The 19,450-nt window shown below is 36.0% G+C and overlaps 1 protein-coding gene across 1 annotated transcript in view; it reads right to left on the bottom strand.

The window, feature by feature from the left end:
* LOC121410689 (collagen alpha-1(I) chain-like) overlaps positions 1-19,450 on the bottom strand; it is a 59,936-nt gene extending 40,486 nt beyond the window's left edge. The window contains exons 1-11 of the mRNA XM_041602936.1: positions 19,261-19,450; positions 9,963-10,181; positions 8,988-9,177; positions 8,142-8,395; positions 7,359-7,802; positions 6,312-6,755; positions 5,066-5,491; positions 4,155-4,577; positions 2,848-3,294; positions 1,328-1,759; positions 324-755 (exon numbers count right to left, since the gene is read on the bottom strand). Coding sequence (XP_041458870.1) covers positions 324-755; positions 1,328-1,759; positions 2,848-3,294; positions 4,155-4,577; positions 5,066-5,491; positions 6,312-6,755; positions 7,359-7,802; positions 8,142-8,395; positions 8,988-9,177; positions 9,963-10,181; positions 19,261-19,354 — 3,805 coding nt within the window. The 5' untranslated portion in view covers positions 19,355-19,450. The remainder of the gene's footprint in view (positions 1-323; positions 756-1,327; positions 1,760-2,847; positions 3,295-4,154; positions 4,578-5,065; positions 5,492-6,311; positions 6,756-7,358; positions 7,803-8,141; positions 8,396-8,987; positions 9,178-9,962; positions 10,182-19,260) is intronic.

Raw genomic sequence — 19,450 nt, 5'->3', positions numbered from 1 at the left:
CTTATTGTTGATCTTGTTGTTGATTTGGGAAGGCAGGTCAAATGTGTTAGGAGATGAATGATTTTCTTTGACGGGGTCGGGTTATGATAAAAATTTTCAATGTATCTATACTAAGAATCGATTTTAAAAGAAAAAAAATATTAGATAGATAAAAAGGATCGCTATTAACTCCAGACATATTTTGTTATGACATCAGTTATAAAATCCAAAATTACTGGATGAACATTTTTGACCTGCAAACACATTCATTACTGGGGAGAAAAGGGGCAATAACAGCAAAATTAAACATAGTATTCTCAAGAATAATGACTTTTGAAACTAACCTTCACAGTCGAGTTCAAAACAAGAGAGGAGCACGTCTTCATCTGGTTTGGCAACAAACTCAAAATCAGGAAAGGGAGGAGGGTTTTCACCCTTTCGTAGTTCAGAGCAAAAGTACTGAACTTGATTGCAAGTCAGTCCAGTCATGTCGAAGTTGGTGTCCACAGCGCCGTAATTGATGTTCTCGCCAGGGAAAGCCGGTCTATCTTTTTGGTACTGGCTGAACGTGTACGCCGTCTGAGGGTTAAATCGTTGACCACGGCCATCTGGGAACGTGCTTCCAAAAGTAGTCATTTCCCAAAGATCCTGTCCGGTGGCTTTACCGCTTGAAGGGTCGGCGATGGCAGTCATGTCGTACAGGATACGATTGGTGCGAGTACCTTCTTTCACGCGATTGCCAATAGGATCGGTTTCTACGTCAGTTACAATGACAGCTGAACATGCGTGAGAAACGATCAAACACAATTCCTTACTATTACGATAGTAGTAAAAATAATTCATGTTTTAAGAGGCCAATACATGAGCATTACCATTCTCAAAATTATTCATTTATTTAATAGAAACAGTTTTTCGCATGTTAAAAATGTTTATCTATTAAGTGAAACACAATAATAATAATAATAATAATACCCAATTCTTATAAAGCGCTTTTCCCAGAATGGCTCAAAGCGCGTTACAGCATATTATTACCCCGGTCATTGGATTCATTTCAATCCCGCACGAAAGTGCACAATTTCCACTCCCTGGGGAGCATTCCTTGCATTCATCGCAGCCTCATTATGGCGCTGGCAAAATCAAACATACAATATCTTTCGCATCCTACCGGGTACCCATTTAGCACCTGGGTCGAGAGTGGCAAAGTGTGGATTAACGCCTTGCCAGACCGCGGTGGGATTCGAACACACGACCCTCTGTTTATAAGGCGAGAGTCAGAACCACTACACCATGGCTCTTCCAATGATCGATCTGCTGCGAATATTATAAGAAATCTCAAATATATACTTACGTCTTCGACAAGGCTGTTCTTTGCATTTGATTATGACATCGCCACCACCTTGCACTTCAAACTCAAAGTCAGGGTTTGCACGCATTCCCTTGGAGAACTCAAGGCACAGGAATCGATAATCTGAGTCACAGCCAATCTGTGAGAGATCAAATTCTGTGGCTAGATTCGTCAGCTGTAGCGGTTCTCCACTTCCTGCCGCAGGGGTAGAGGCTTCGCTACGATCCAAGACCTGACGGAGGTAGCCAAGACGGGGTCCGTTACCGTCGACGTTCTGAGAGCCAAAGACTCCGATTCGCCAGAGTCCATCACCATCGGCTGATCCGCTGTCCGGCAACGTACTGAGGTCAACGTTGAGGATTATATCATCAGGTTCATCAGCCCTGACTGGTCCAACGGGAGTCATGTCCCAATCCAAATCGTCAAATATAACTCCTGTAAAAAAAAAAAATAACGCCAACATGTTTTAAAGCACTTTGAAAACAATTTTATATACTACAATATGATGAAAGACAACCATTTCCAACACCCGCATAGTCAAGGGTTATGGGGCAGATGCCAAGCGCGGATACCGCCAGAATAGACAAATGTTTTGGAAAGCCGACTAATATGCAAAAAATATGGCCCCTAGAATGATATTGTGTCTTACCTGGCTGAATCCGCGCCTCTTCCAAAATACAGGACAGAGAAAACCCCAGAACAAGATGAATAAGAGAGGGAAAAAAAAACTTTCTCTCTAAAATTAGCCTGCTACTAAGAGACAACCGTCTTCGCTTAAAATCACGCTTAGATGTTTAATTCAGACATACGATTTTAGAATATACAGGATATTTTTTCCCTTTTTGCCCGAATTTACTGAAATCAAAAGGTCCATGCTTAGGGCTGCAGAATAGAAATTTCGCTCCCTACATTGCACTCCCTCTAGCACGCCTTGTGAGCGCACTTTGAGCTCTCTGTAACTGATTCGATCACCTAGTGTGCTAACTACACTAAAACCCTACTACATTCTCTTCCAGAATAATAACGACGAGGTTGTTTTCTATAGCATTTCGCTTCAAAACCACAGAGAGTTTTAATCAAATATGTATTTTACTTAAAGGTATTGTTTAACTTTGTGAGCAGCTGATTTAAAAAATTCTCAAACCAAGATGAAACATGTGTACAAGTGCATGTATTAGAACTAATAAACCCTGAAAACAACCATTATTGAGAATGAAAAGCTAAAACTACAAGGCAAACCCGACTTTGTAAATAGGCGTCTTATAGACACCTAAATAGTACACATAAGTGTATGGGATGAAATTAAGATGGTGTTTCTGGTCACTTTATATTTCAATTTTTGAAGCACTAAATAATTATTTTCGAATGCAATTTTTTCTGAGCTTCATTTTTGTAACATATCACAGACACAGTTTTTTTTTACACTCAGATTTTTTAAAAGTCAAACCAATGTTAACCAATCACTTTAATGCAACATTCATGTAAATCTGAAGAAGGTACTTTTGGTGTACTAAATTCCTCACCTTTGCAAGCATCGTCTGGTACTTCAAAGCAACTTCTTAACACAGATTCATCTGGAACCCCAGCAAATTGAAACTCTGGTTGTGAGTTTGGATCTCGGTTGACTTCGTTACAGATATATTTGACTTGGGGACACTTGAGTCCAGTCATGTCAAAGTTTGTGACAAGTGGGACGAAATCGAGAGTATCTCCTGACATCATGACAGGAAGAGCTGCGTGGTATCCAGAGAGGACTTGTTCCTGATAGTTGTTCTGTGGCCCATCTCCATTTTCATTCTCGCTACCCCATTGGCTAAGGGTCCAGAGATCCACACCTCGCACCAAACCTGATTCATCGGTGGTTGTAGCAACGGAATTGTAAGTCAGAGGGTTTTCTGGGTTGCCTTCACGTAACATCAGATCCGTGAGGATATCAGTTGGAGAGGATGTCAGGCTATTAATTTCAACACCTGCAAGAATAAGGATAAATATTTTAAACGTTATACTTTTATACACATCTTGCAAGAGCTTAAGAGACGACCTTAAGAAGTTTGATTACACAATAAATGTAGCTACTCACTTGACATGTTTTTGAATTCAGGAAATTTCAAGTATTCTTGTAATATTTCAAAATATTGACAATATCTATATTTTCTTTCAAAATTTCTTGTTTCTGCTCATATATATCAGGATATAAAATGTTTTATATATTTCAAAATTTGCATAGAAAAAAACGACAATATTCATGAAAGTTCAACTGTGCTTAGTAAAACTATTATTTTTCTTAACAAATTTTTATTTTATTTTCAAACTAAGGATAATAGCATATTAACTACAATTCAAGATACAGCATATCAAGCAGCTATAGTAATAATGTGTAATTCAAACTATCTATAAAGCCTTCTCTAGTAAGCTCGCTAACACATGGCACAGTTTGTATGAAAAGGCAGAAGTGTAGAAAGGTGAGAAAGGTGTTAGAGAAGCAAATCGATAGAAAGTTATTAGTTCATAAATACATCAGAATGAAACTTTGCTCCCCTTACTCTTGTTGACAGCCATACGGTTCCTTTGACCTGACTCAACCATCGGATCTTGTATTGGAATGTCCAAATCCATGCTGGCGGGAATCTTTGTTCGCCTTACACCTAACCTAAAGCTGCGATAACGTCATTTAGGGGGAATACATTCAAATTGCAACATTTGGTTAGAAAAAAAAGAACAAACTATAGCCATTGCCTTTCGGGGTATTGAGTTTTGCTGGTGGCCAAGTTTCATTACCAGAATGAAAGGAAATATTTACTAGAAGAGTAAGCCAAACGTTTATATATACCTCTACACGGTTGCTCTACACACTTAATGATCGAGTCTTCCCCTTCCTCGGTTGTGAATCCAAAATCAGGGTTGGGTGATACACCTTTCTTGAATTCAACACAAAGCCATCTGTACTCGTCACAACCAAGATCGTCGATAGGGAAATTAGGAACGTCGATGCCGCCAAACTCCAAAGGACCACCTTCTTCTAGAGGCAAGGCTTGGTTGAAAGGATCAAGTGTTTGTGTAACCTCATGTCTACGTGGCCCGGAGCCAGTGGGATCATTTGCAGCAAAGACACCCAACTGCCAAAGACCATCTCCGGCAACGTCAGGACTGTCTGGATCAAATAATACATCTGCGTCGATGGTCAGAGGAGATGGTTGTCCAAACGGCGCATCTCCAATTGTTGGTGTGAATTCGATGTCTCTTGCAACAGCACCTGTACCATTGAAGAAATAGGATTAAAACCATTAATCAACTAAGATGTCTTCAGTAAGTTATTTTTCTTATTGTTTTGTAATATTGGTCTATTATTAGGCACTTCAACAAAGAAACTTTTCCCGCGTCCTGCTCCACATGAATCCAATATTGCCGCTCACAGCAGCTTTCCGATATTCCAAATTACTCTGCTCATGTCATTTTTAGTAATTGAGGGATTGGGAGAAGACAATGTGCAGTTTCCCCTGTGAAAATAAATAGCTCTGACTCTGTACGTATAGTACATTATTGGCATTTAGATTCTTTAAAATGCTGCAATTACCAACAAATAACCAACTTGTTTTTAACATGGACATGCTGAAACCATTTTCAGTTATGTGTAACCGGTAGTATGTTCTTACTGCAGTATCAAGATAAAAACAAAAAGCAATTCACAATCGCCATGTGTATCAAATAATATGCATATTCATGGACCGTAGAGTCCCTTACCTTTGCAACGTTCCCTCATGTCAATACACGTGGTTGTAACTGAGTCGTCTGGACGAGCTTCAAATACATAGCTGACACTGGCCCTGGGGTTCTTATTCAGGTCAAAACAGAGGTATGGAGCCTGTGCACAACGGATTCCCGTCATATCAAATTCGAAGTTTCTGCCATCCATAACCAAATTTTCATCATCCATGAGGGGTGTACCTGACCCGTCAAGGTCTAAAATTTGTTCTACATGTCCAGTCTTTGTTCCAGAGCCATCAGGATTCATGCTGGCATAGGCACCAACCAGCCAGAGTTCATCTCCGACAACGTTTGTAGAATCTTCGTGCGTTATTCCAGTCAGGTCCACAGTAAGTGGGTTGTTCTTGTTTTCGACAATGAATTGGTCTCCGAGATCGGCCTCTAAGTCGGTAAATACAGCCCCTGTAGGAGAAATCCGTATGGAAATAAGAATGTTTTAGTGTCCTGTTTTATTTTCTGCCAACTAGTTTATGTGGAAAAAAACACCACAATGATCATGTTACTCATTTTCAGGTGAATTAAGTAATTCAATGATGTTGAATATGTAAACCATTAGATATCTATGAAGACGTCATATTATCATGGTTCATTAAAATTATACAGTGACGTATTTCTTTAAGTAGAAAGAGAACACGTTTGCTGTCGGGGCCCAAAAGGGCAAAATTACTGGGCTTTTACAAGTCTTATGGATCTTGTGTGAAAAATGAACTGTTAATTTGTTGAACGCCGAAAGAAGTAGCAGACGTTTGAAATGGATGCTGCTCTTTTAGCGCTTGCCCGGGATGCTCGAAGTATAGTCGACCTAGCTTTTGTACTGGCGTTATTATATTGAAAGTGGCGCGATTTCATCACTTTTTCTCTCCGCAACTTTCCTAAAAACTTCACTGCTTGCCAACATGAAAACTTTGAAATATTGTGTGAATGTGTTCATTTATATAAATGATATGAGGCCGTGTTTTGGCCCCGTTTTGGCCATTATGTTATTTCTTAATACCAAATAAACAGCTTAATGCTTACCAATTGTTTCCAAAATATTATTGCAATAATGAAAGAGTATCTTCAATGTTACAATATGTTGATTAGTTATTTAACTTTCTTCCATTTTTTGACATTAGGAAGACAAGTATTACATGGGTAATCACTATTGCATATTTAGATTTCAAATTCCGGCCGCTATCTTGCATTACTTCAATGAATATATATATCCCATGGATATACTCACTAGACAAACACTCCTGCTCTTTGCAAAGAACGAGTGTATTGTCCTCGGGCCTGGCTGTTGCTGATCGTACTACCCGGAAGTAGTAGAGTGGTTCTGGGTCATCTCCACCAGTAAATTCTACACAAACATATCCGAAATCATTGCAACCAACTGTGCCAATCTCGAATTCCGTCATTGCCCCGGTAATCTCCAATGAACTATCCTGTTCCAAAGGGATGTTTTCCTGGGTCATATCAAGAGTTTGGGTCTTGTAGTTGAACTTCTCTCCAGATCCGTCGGGGCTTCTGCTACCATAAATTCCCTGTCTCCACAGTCCCTGTCCTTCGACGGGTCTGTTATCCATTTCAAACATGACAGTGCTGTCGATACTGATCTCAGATTCTTGACCGGGCAAAACCGTGCCCGTAGGAGTTAGAGACCAATCCAGAGATTCAGCCCAAAGATCTAGAGGAAAAGAATTATGCAATATGGTCATACTGCAGGTCGTGATTAAAGCTTTTGTTTATCTTACTTTTTTCTTACCTATGTTTTCCTTTTTGTCGATGCTACAAGCGCAGACACTCTTAATTTTACACGAAATGAAAAGAGATATTAAATCATATGAGATAAATAAATAGAACAGGTTTGCTCAATCGGGTCGTGGGTTTGTCCACCCTGCAAGTATGTGTTGTGCGTAAACATGTCCCACTCCTCTCCTATTTACACCTGTGTTGTGCTCTAAATGTATTTGCAAGATATAATTCTGTAAAGAATTGCATCGAAAGACAGAATGAATGACTAAACGAAGAAAAAAAAACTCTTTAAGCAAAGACCCTACTGATTTTCTTTACCCATACTATTACTCTGGCAATCGATACTGATATGGTAACAGTCGTATTTTGTTGATTATCTGATGTCTTTGATACTCAAATCTCTTTTGTTTTCTTATCCAACTTCCATCCCATAGGCATGGTTGAACATTATGATAATACAACATTATTTCAAGAATCTGGGTTGAGGATACGAGAAATGTTCACTTTATCAATAAAAAAACCGAGAGAAACTCACTTGCAAGACATTCTTGTTCTTTACAAGTTACTAGGGTGTTAGCTGCTCGAGATGAATCAATTGCTCCAGCTACACGGAAAAAGTAGTTGGGGCTTGGAGAGTCACCACCGGTAAATTCCACGCAGATATAACCATAGTCATTACAACCGACGGAACCAATTTCAAAGTCGGTAACTGCATCCATGACCTCCAGATAACTATTCTCTTCCAAGGTGATACCTTGCTGAGGTAAACTGAGAGTTTGAGAGACGTAACCAAATTTATCGCCAGAACCTTGTAGGTTTCTACTGCCGAAGACACCCATTCGCCACAAACCGCTGCCGGACAAAGTAGGATTGCCCTCTCGGAACATGATGTTATTGTTAATGCTGACCGGTGTTTCAAGTCCTGGAACTACTGTCTCCAAAGGCTCCAATGTCCAATCCATTTCCTGGGCGACAATTCCTATGAGGGCAAAACAACAACTATTTATACAAACTTTGTTCTATGCCGAAAGGGTTGGTAACAACTTTAAAACGTTATCCTTATCACTAACGAATTAACTGGTGATAACGTCCATTCTACCGCGCGTTTTATGTTTTTGTTCCGAGTGTTCTATTGTAGAGAAAACAAAGTTTAACACCAGTAAAATAACATTTTTTATATCTTAAATATGCGATGATTTTAATTTGGATAACGTGCCTAGACTGTTCTCAGATAACTTATCGTTTGTATGATAGTGTGAATAGTAGGCATGCTACAAAGAATAATATTTGTGATTCGGATAATCGGAAGTTTGTATACCTTTACACTCTGGCGCTCCGGTGCAACCAACTTGGGCGTATTCGTCGGGCCACCCTGAGAACTCATAACCCAAGTCACCCTTTGTTATCGGGTTGTCTCCTCTGTCGATACGGGCGCAGATATATGCCATATCGGAACATTCCGCCAAGGGATCATTGAAGTTAAACTCGACATCGCGGAAAGAGAAAGGTTCCTTCTTCTTGTAATACTGTGCCATCTGGGTTTCGTCGATAACATTTCTCTGATACCCAAACCTTTATTTGAAGAAACATATACACACAGAACTATTTTCATTGATCTCAACCCTGTATCATCATCTTGATCATTCATATACTTTCAAAGGTAAGGTAAACTATTCATTTAAAAAAATATATCTTTCTGCATAGGTGAAAGAAAAACAAAATGATTTTTCTTCTATGTTTGCATGCACCATTACAGTATTAAGTTTTATTGTGGCACCCTACACTGTAAAAACTGTGGTGTTAAAATTGACACCAATTGGTGTTAATAGAGGACCATACCCTGAGGTGTTAAAATAACACACTAGAAATTGAACATAACACCAAAGAGTGTAAATGTAACAACCATAGGTGTTGTAATAACACCTATAGGTGTAAAACTAACACCACCAATTTAACACCGGTGTAAAATAACTGGTGTGGTCCTCTATGTACACCGGTTAACACCACAGTTTTTGCTGTGTACATGCCTCCCACAAAACCTACAATTGGCCAGTGTCAACTTCAAAATACCCATCAACTACGCATTACAATTATTGCGTGTGCATAGTCTTCATAGCCTCCTCAAGAAATCAAGGCGATAAAGGAATTGGTAATCAAGGCTTACCTTGCTCCTCTGCCATCGGGAGTAGCGGAAGCCCACATACTGAGTCTCCAGAGACCTTCTCCTAGGACACCTGTAGTATCCTGGGCTTCCTGGAACTTGATTGGAATATCAAGAACGAGGCTGTTGTCTCCTCCTTCTGCGATGGTATTTGAACTCGTGATGTCAGGACTGACCCTCCTCACCCTTACATCTGGGATCAGAGAGAGGTAGGGGATAAAATAGATATATGATTTAATAGAGAAAGGTAGGGTGAGGGAGGAGGCGAATAGAAAAGTTCGACTATCTGTCTTACTCAGATGTCAAATGCTAATAACATTAGATGATGAGTAATTTCTCTACTATTTTTCAAAAATCATTTGTAGCCCGTATATCTCGAGCTTAGCCTCTGCGATTAAAATGATTTGGAATTGGATATTGCCTTACATATTAAATGATGTGTCTTTCGTTTTGAAGTATAGTAACTCCAAAAACTTTCCGCCCTTTCACACGGTAAAACAATTGCAATGTGAATGATGATTTCAGTGAAAAATAAGGCTAATGACGAATTGATAGCAACCAAACTATAATCATGAACGCTTATCAAAATCACGAATTCAAATTCTACTCCGTAGGTGAATTCCAATTAAGTTTCACTCAAATTACCGTACGAATTTTACGTGTGAAAGGCTTGACCTCTAAAACATATTCTGGTTACGTGTCCTTTCAAGCACTTCCGTAGATAATACAATTGTCATGCACTCATCGTATCGATGCAGTGCTTTGATTGACCAGTCACCAAGGTTACATACCCCTTCGCTCGAGAATTCGAATTCAAATCACAATTTTCGAGTGAGCGTGTGAAAGGTCTAATGATTCTAAATAAGAATTGCAATCATCAATACATTTATGATTCAAGATTCACGCGTGGAAAGGCCCTTTGTTTCTTCCATGTCAGGATATCGATATTTTAGTACCGTATAAAGTTTGGATACTTACTGTAAGGACAAAGAAAGCAACATTCTCCTTCCGGCTTTATGGGCTCAGCGCAGAAGGCGGGCTGACAACTCTCAATCACACATGTTGTAGTAGCATTGTCGCAATTACACGTCGTACATTCATCTACTTTCCATTCTTCACCGTGAAGGTATGGGATCCCTCTGTATACGCAAGGTAACAAAGGTTCCGCAGATGAAAAACTCACAGAAATTGATGAAACTAGAAGAAACACAAAATTTGTATATAGTAATTATCATTTACTCCTCTTGTTATAATTACGTGGTATTGGTAATAGACAGTTATCTCTATTGATGACATTTGTAGATAAAAAGACACCAGTTTAACTTAGTTTCTTGATTAATTAACATTACCAATGGGGAAGTTCACCCTGAAGGAAGTATGTTGTAAGAAAAAATATAGTAAAACGTATCAGTAAAGCTTTCAAGAAAATCCATCCAAGATTATATCACACAATGTTATGTGATATCAAATGCATAAATTTCAATTTTTTAATGGTTCATGATTTTTTTTTCTTTCAGGGGCGGGTGTGAAAACTGTTGATATAATGAAGTTGGAATAAAAACATTTTCGCTTGTTAAGAAAATAACATTTCTTTTACTTCTTCACCAGAAGATAAATGGGAAAGCTGCTCCCATATGGCGACAAAGATATAAAAAAAATAGTAAAATTTTAATATTTGTTGTTAATCTTTGATGGATTTTCCTCGAACCTTCTCCCGTATTTTATTGTGTTTTTTGCCACTTTCATTTTTTTGGTCAGGATGAACTCCCCCTTTAATACACGGTGAATTTAATAATACAAGGAGTGAACACTGGATAGGACTTGTAGTAATTCTTTGTAGGTGTGTATGTATGAGGGTGTGTATTAGGAGAAACTCTCATCTTTTTTTTTTGGTACCTCAACAAAAGTAGTATCCATCATAATTTATTCGTCATTGGCTTTCTGAATCCCCATTGTTTTTGTTAATGCATAAAGTGGTTGATTGTGACCGAAAAGACGCCGAGCTGTGTGTCCAATATGAGCCACGGTTGCATATACTACAAACATTTGTCAATGTACCAAATTATTTCCAAATTAATGACTAAGTTTTGTTTTGTAATGTGCCCAGATTTGAACATAAACGTTCACATGTTACAAATCGGAATGCGTGAAAACTAAAATGCTAATATATTGTGAAGAGTGTGACATTACAATGGACCATGATATCCACTTCCTAATCTAACATCTGCAAAGTGTAATAGATATATGAAAGTATTTCCTTCCAGGAATTTCTTAAAGACGTGGCATTTAATTGTAAATGATTAAGTCGGGGAAAACTGTTACGTTCAGAGTTTCTTGGTAGGAATTAGAAAAAACAAATATGACGCAGAAACTCAAACGTAAATTGAACTTGGGAGTCATGCACGAAATAATATTCTTACAGTTCTTCAGAACTACTTAACATAAATACATTCTATTTTTTATAAAAAAAATTAACGGAACTGAAGTTCAAAGGTCAGCTTTGCCATTAATAAAAGGTTATACTTGTGGAATATTTACTACAAGTCTACAACAAGTTGTAAAACTTATCAGCTTTAAAGTGAAACTCATCCGAGGGTGGAGAGTACAGATCTACTTTTCCCCCATGATTTTGGTTTGTAAAGTACGAAACCACATTATCTGTAAGTTTTTTGTTTCATCGTTGGTTTGATGAAGGCAATACCCTCTGATAACTTTTAGTGATTGTGATATACATTATTCAATTCCTAGATTAATCTCTGGTGAACACACTATTATCCCAATATTTTGCACCAACACTTTTAATGAGTTTACCTCCCCAGTCGGTCCTGTATGTATTGATTTTGTGACATTTGTGAGATTATGATAGAGAACATCGATCTCATGCCAAATATGCACCTGCAAGTGCAGTAATTGCAGCTAAACACCGGTTATGTTATGTAACATTTCATCCAAACGCAAAAAGTTAGTAGAGGGCATTACATTTCATTGAAAATTGATGTGAGAAAACCCAATGTTCCCCCAAATTACAATAAAAATAATCTTGGGAAAAGTAGGTTTTGTACCCTTTACCTGCAAAGGTCCATAACTACGTGGTCTAATTAATGCAAGCAAGGTATCAAATTAAAGCTGATGACTTAATAAGTATTGTAGCAAATATTCAGAAGACAAAACCATGTATTGTTGATAAAAGCTGACCTTTGAACATTGATTACCCCTTTTAAGAAACAGTCTGTAGTTGAAATCTTGCAGAAATACATGGTACGTAGTTATTCTTTTTAATTCATTCTCCCCCATTTAATGCACAAATATACTTTTTTTTAACCATCTCGCATAATTACTTAACTGTCAAGTGCAGAATATGATGTGTTCTCTTGCAAATTTGTCCATGCGTTCTCAAAACAGGTTTCATGCAATCTCGGGCTCGTTGCAAAAGTATTAATACTATTAAACGCAACTCAAAAAGTTAAACGCAACCTGATATTCAACCAATCAGAAGCTCGCATATATGGGAGTTGCGTCTAATCATTCACTTGAGTTTAAACTCTTTATGCAACGAACCCCTGAACAGGCAATTCTACTGAATGCATGTATACTATATTACTGGGGCAAATCCCAGTGTCACTACAACGATAACAAGTTGGATTAAAGGAATCATACAGGAAGATTATCGTTTTATCTGCATATACATACATGTATATAAGAAAAATCGTTACACTTGAAATCAATTTTCTCTATCTTTTTTTCTTTTGTAACTAAGAGACCTGGTTGATCAGCGGAAAGGTATGTATGAGTTTCCCTCAGGAAATATATATAATTTTTTAGAGACTTGTTCTGTTATCTAAAATGATGTGCACACAATCATGCATTGCAACACATTCTGCTTTCTTAATTTTATTTGTTGAATATCACTTCATTATCTTCTTTTGTATATTCCGATTTAAAAAACACAAATACGTTATCTAAGTTTAAGGTGGGAACACAAACGTTCATGACGTTTAAGGATATGATATCACGTAAAATCAATGTTTTACTGAAATAATTATTTGAAAAATATCTCTGTGTGAAAAATCACATTTAACGTTCAGCATAACTTGCATTATATTTTTCTACAGTGGGTTTATTCAATGCATTTGCTTGAATGATATTGCTGATCTATAATACACACATCCTTTTATAGAAGGGAAACTAAAAATTATAATTAGAAGTTCTAAACTTATACTCACTTCAATTTCCGCGCAACATGCTTTGAAGTTTAAAGATACAGTCGTGGGAGGAGCCATTCCATGGGTATGTTCAACCATCAATCGAGTGCCAATATATCATTAAGGTCTTGGGAATTCTACTTAATTAGTAATGAGATGAAAATTCATTCCATGATTAGTGATTGGGATGATTAGTAAATGAGGGAAATATCATGCAAACGCTGATGGTATATCATGCATATACAGAAAACATGTAACTGACTGGGGTCTATTTTTATCTAACGTTTTTTGTATCTATATATCTATTTACAAAAGGAAGGACGTTTTCCATTTATTCCTGACCCTATAAGTTTTGTAATGATTCAACCCTTAGATTTCGATTACATGAACCCCCCCCCTCATTTAAGGGAAATGCAGATGGTATTTTTTGAAAGAGAAGGCAGTAATATGATTTAATGGACTGGTAAAAGAAATATAAGTTTCGGGTCCCAAGTAGCCACCCATTTCATTAATTTGAATATCCTTCGTGTAGTTTATAATTTTACCTTTCAGGTTATCTTTACCCACAAAGAATATTTTAGATTTCAAACTTGAGGACACTCATATCATTTAATAAGTGGTATTATTGATTTTATGTTTAAATTTGTGTACCTATCATCAAATGGAATTTTGTTTCCCTAATTTGAAAACCGATGAAAGATCCTATTTACATCTTTTTTTTTATTTAAGCACGTATGATACATTATTTGGCAGACTTATAGTAAATATTATAAGACTATTCATGCAACTTGCACAAGCATGCAAATGAGACGATGTTATACAGGAAAATGAAGATAAAAGAAAAAAAGTCAATGTTGTATCATCATCTTGGATTGTTACTAATTCTCTACTAAAAAAAGAAAAAGAAAATACATCGAATTCTCTGCAGTGTCATGGATGACTGCGCTGGATATTCCAGCAAAATCAGCCCAATAAAGGAGATTTGATGGCACGTTGCACAAACAAAATTATCTTAATGACGTCTGTAAAAAAATATTGAATATTGATTGATTGCAATTGAATCTTGAAACTTCTTTGCAAAAACAAATGTTCAGTGACTGGTAAAAAAATACACAATCGTTTTGGACGGCGCTATTGCAACGACTATGTCTTCGTGCCGTATTTTTTTTATTTTTTTGAATCTGAGACTCTGCCACTAGTGCGAAGCTTACTTGTATGTCTTAAGGCATGCATGCTCGTGCAAATATATTCTAGGTAAATAGCAGCTACAATCTACAATGCAGACTACTTCCCTGTTTTGTTAGAGAGTGAAAATGTTACCATGTGTATTTCTTAAAAGGGAGAGGAAACTTGAACATATTAAATTACCCTATTCATATTTGTTCATAATTGATCGCCTCCATCGTAGATAATGACCACCGTGGTTATTTTACTCCGGTACGTTACTCACAAATATATTGTCAATACAATATAACTTTCTTTATTATTGATCTCAACAGAATTCCATTTGGAAATACCATGATCAAATCTATTATGCATGGCATGTGCGTGTGCGATCATTAGGTTGCACAAGGGAAATAATTCCAATAGTCGCCTCATCTATCATGTATATATGAGCGTATGACTTTCGTCCAAGATTAACAAGCCGAATATATTGTTTTCCTATGTCCTAGGTACACATCTGCGAACAAAATTGACTTAAATGTGAATATTAACTAGGAGACCTTCATACTCTACACTTCTCTACAGAAATCTCTTCTGAATTTATTTTTCATCAGTGTGTGAATAATGGAATAAATATTCATCAGTTGGCGTCCATGGACAAACTTAAGAAGTCACTATGCCATAGTACAACATATTTGTATTTCTTAGATTATTGTGACACGATAAGACAATTTTAATTGTTTTATTGAATATATTACGTACATATATCTACAACATGAGGTAATATATAACTTGCACGTACTTATGACGATATTAAAGAGTGTCAAATAAAAGACAATTGTAATCAAATCTAACCAAACAAATCTTAACTTGACAGAAATACATCTAGGTAGGCATGTGTCAAAGTATTTTCACATAACTCCATACTGAAGTTGCATGCTAATGTAATCACTTTTATTCTCAGCACGTCTAAGACACAATGGAAAAGTCATCCGATTGTCCTGATTTTAATGAGTTAACTCGACGTCGCGATACCCCGACAAATACACTGATTTAATTTGTCGAAACAGCTTGTTGGCTTAATAGAAAAGAAAAGATGCGGAATCTGTGGATTTGACAGAATTGGTAATAGCCTTGACAGAGAACGCAGGGTGTTTGTTAGCGAAAAGTCCAATCCCACGAGTGGTCCTAGCATGACGTCCCGAGGGACACCAAAAAGAGACATTCACAGAATAAAATTTGTTCACACTGCGAATCAATAGTGAAACACCATGTCCTATCAACAATATCTAGACCCACCCCAATCTTTTAAAATAGTCTAGAGAAAATTATCCCAACGAATACCTTCAAGAAAAAAAGCTGCGTTGACAATTTCGATCTTCCTGTAAATTCTGGATTCTAGTTGTGTCTCCTCATACATAACAAATTGTTATTTATCTCTTTTTGAATAGCAAGAATCACAAAAAATATCAATGTGCACATTTTGTGTATTTTATCTGTGGTTATCATTTTCGGAATGTGCTGTAAAAGAACAGCTTAATAATATAAGCAATTTTCAGTTATGATTATAGGCAGTATTTATGCAATTCGGATTATCTATTTAATAAAAAACTATGAATCATTTCAGAAATTATAAATTACACAATTACCGGATAAAAAATTCTGCTGTCTCTGGAAATTTAAGATGAAATAGTAAAACTATTTATTTTTCAGTAGAGTGAGGTAAAAACTCAATGCTATTATTTTTAATCACTTCCATGAAGACTACACTATAGAAATAATCTTTTTTGCAGATGTTTTCTGATTGTCCTGTACACCTTCCGCTTCAACTCATAAAAATGAAAATAGCCATGCTTGATTCACTCTATCAAACTATTCGTATTTGATAGCATGGTGTCAATTTAAAACTGACTAAGATTACTACCAACTTTACTTTACTTACTAACAAAGATTTTGGAAAAAAAATTATCAATTGATTTTAGGTATTTCCTAGTACCCCTGGCGAAAAGCAAGTTTATTCTTTTTCGATGCCGCCACACTTCAGCACATCAGACGTTTGTGTGTGTTATTTAAAGTTATATCATGCAATAAAAACTGCTAGCCAAACTTTTATTTGTAGATATGCATATGAATTCCAATCAACTAATTCCGTGTTTTGATATTTTTAGTTCATTCATATTGAAAAAGCATTGATTCAAAGAAAAGTATTAGAAAACGAATCATTTTAAGCTACATCTTTTGGTATACAAATCACTTAAAGGTCAAGTCGACCCCAAAAAATGTTGATTTGAATAAATAGACAAAAACTAAACAAACATAGTGCTGAAAATTTCATCAAAATCGGATGTAAAATAAAAAAAAGTTATGGCATTTTGAAGTTTCGCTTATTTTTCACAAAACAGTGATATGCACAACTCAGTGACATGTAAATGAGTCAGTCGATTATGTCCATCACTCACTATTTCTCCTGTTTTTATATTGTTTGAATTATGCAATATTTCATTTTTTACAGATTTGACCATAGGGACTGACTTTACTGAATCATATAGTATTAAACAATGCTAATTCCTTATGTTCAGGGAGGAATCAATCGTTGTTTCCCTTGACAATTAAGAGAAAATTAGAATATTTCATATTTTATGTAATGAAATACAAAAGAAATATTGAGTGGATGCGCCATATGTCTCCTCATTTGCATACCGACCAGGATGTGCATATAACAGTTTTGTGAAATTAAGCGAAACTTTAAAGTGTCATAACTTTCTTATTTTGATAAAAATTTTAGTGTTATGCTTGTTGAATTTTTCTCTTTTTATTAAAATCAAGTTTGTGTTGGGGTGGACTTGTCCTTTAATAACCTAGCCCCAAAATATTTGTCTGATTGTTTAGAAATTGTCCCAGGTAGGAGAACTAGTTTGTTATTGTGTATTTGTTTTTTGTATGTATTAGGTAAACTAAAATTGTGAGCGCTCTGGGTCATTTGGGAAAAGTGTGTTATAAATATTGGGCATTATTAGTAGTAGTAATATACATAAAGTGTCTTCTCTTTTGATCTTATTATATTTTGACCATAGGCACAACAGCCTCTCATGTACCACTTCCTACAGTGACTGTGAATTAAAAAAAAGGATGGGATAGAATATATAGCACTTGGTCAATTATATTAGTCTATTAAGATATGTTTAAAATGTGTATCAAACATGTGTTGTGTTTGTATTTGATTTTAAAACTGTGACCAAGGCCCAACATCAAATTCCCAATAACTTAAGTTTTTATTCTGAATTTGCAGAAAGGCTTTTACCACTATTTACTGTTTTGACTGTAAACAGGAAGTTCAATCTATCAAGAACAATATCCACATAGCTAATACATTAATTTAAATACCCCAATGTCATTCGAAGAAAAAAATCCTTTTTATTTTTAGAATTTATCTGTATAATAATACAAAAATATTTAGTAGTTACTATCACTTAATACTAATCACTAAATACTAAATCACTAATTGAGTCACTATCCTAAATACATATATTATGAAATTGTCTTACAGGCTAATACCCCAAAATAGATAATAGCTTCTGACATCTAACCTGTAATCTTAAAAGTGACCTTCAATGCACATATCATAATTTATGGAGCAGTTGAGTGTCTTTCATAACTTGGAATACAATCCAGCATGCAATAGTTCCATATAATTTTCTTTTTTGTCTTAGGGCTCCATTGCCGAGTCTCTGAATTTACTTTCAAGCATATATATTTACATCTCCAAAACGACAATGATTATAGAAAATATTGTACGTTTCTGTCAAATTTCTAATTAATCATTGCGGATTTAAGTCGCTACCCTTTTCCTTTTAAGTCAATGTCAGTATTGAATACAATTATAGGCCCTGTATATGTGATATCATATTCTTATATAACGATGGTTTGGTGAAAAGTCATGATTTCTTTAGGTCTATTTGGCGATATATTTTGTTTATTTTGCCAAGGGGTTATGGCTTTCAATGATCAAGCTTTTTGAACTACATATATCACTAACCCATGCTCTTTGAATGTCTCTTGTTTAAATTTTGTTTAAAAAATATTTATACTTAATGAAAGATGTCTTTACTATGCTTCAGGGATTTATAACATACTTTACAGCCCATGGGTACTATGGGTAGAAAATATAAATTTTCGAAACGAGCAAGTTATGAAATTATTATCAAACTATCGAAACTTAGAGTACCATTTATACAAATAACGACTGAAGTGTTCTAATTCACATTAAATCAAAGCAAGCGTATATTCATAGACGTATTAAACATGTGATATATTCCTAAAATTATTACTTAACAAGTGGCTGTTTTATTTAATAGCATTCAGTAGATTGCATGATTTTTCAAATACAGAACAAAGTTTAAACACACATCGGAGACTGTAAACATGGATGTTGAGCGATGTATGTGAAGAAAAACTTTCTTACGCAAGAAGGTACTACGTTGACGCATTTCTTGCATGAATTATTGTCTCTATTTCACCATGTCGCAACTGATTAACAAGATAAAAACACTAACTTCAATGTTTGTTGTTGTTGTTTTAGAGAGAGGGGGAGATTGCATGGACACACAAGCAAGCTTCTGCACAGAACAGGTCTATATTATTGATCAAATTAGTAATCAATTTGTTTCGTTTCTTTTTCCCCTACAATTTTATAACACATACCATCAAGCTGAAGCTCCACAGATATTCATCCATGTGAAACAAAAATAAATAAAATACTTGCGATACCACGAACACAACGTCAATCTTAATCAAATCGGTTGTGATTTTTTATTGTTTTTTAATTGAATTTATTTTATATCTGTTATTATTTCTCAAAAAACCCGATGTCTAACTAAAAACAAAGCTACACAAGTTATGTTTTATCCTACCTTGTCCTTGGCATGATACAGCAAACGCTGCCAGGGCCACCAATACTAGAAGTTTCCGCCTATGCTGGCGTAGTTGGTCCACAAAGCTATACATGGTGTACAATCTTTGTGCAGGACCGAGTAAAATGAGGAGAGCCTTTAAAAAGCTGGACGCACTTTAGGACACCAGCTCTCTCCAACCAGTACAAGC

This window comes from Lytechinus variegatus, chromosome 3, assembly GCF_018143015.1.
Source record: "Lytechinus variegatus isolate NC3 chromosome 3, Lvar_3.0, whole genome shotgun sequence".
NCBI classification, from domain to species: Eukaryota; Metazoa; Echinodermata; class Echinoidea; order Temnopleuroida; family Toxopneustidae; genus Lytechinus; species Lytechinus variegatus.
The sequence above is the reverse complement of the archived record's forward strand: the minus strand, read 5'-3'. Positions and strand labels throughout refer to the sequence as shown.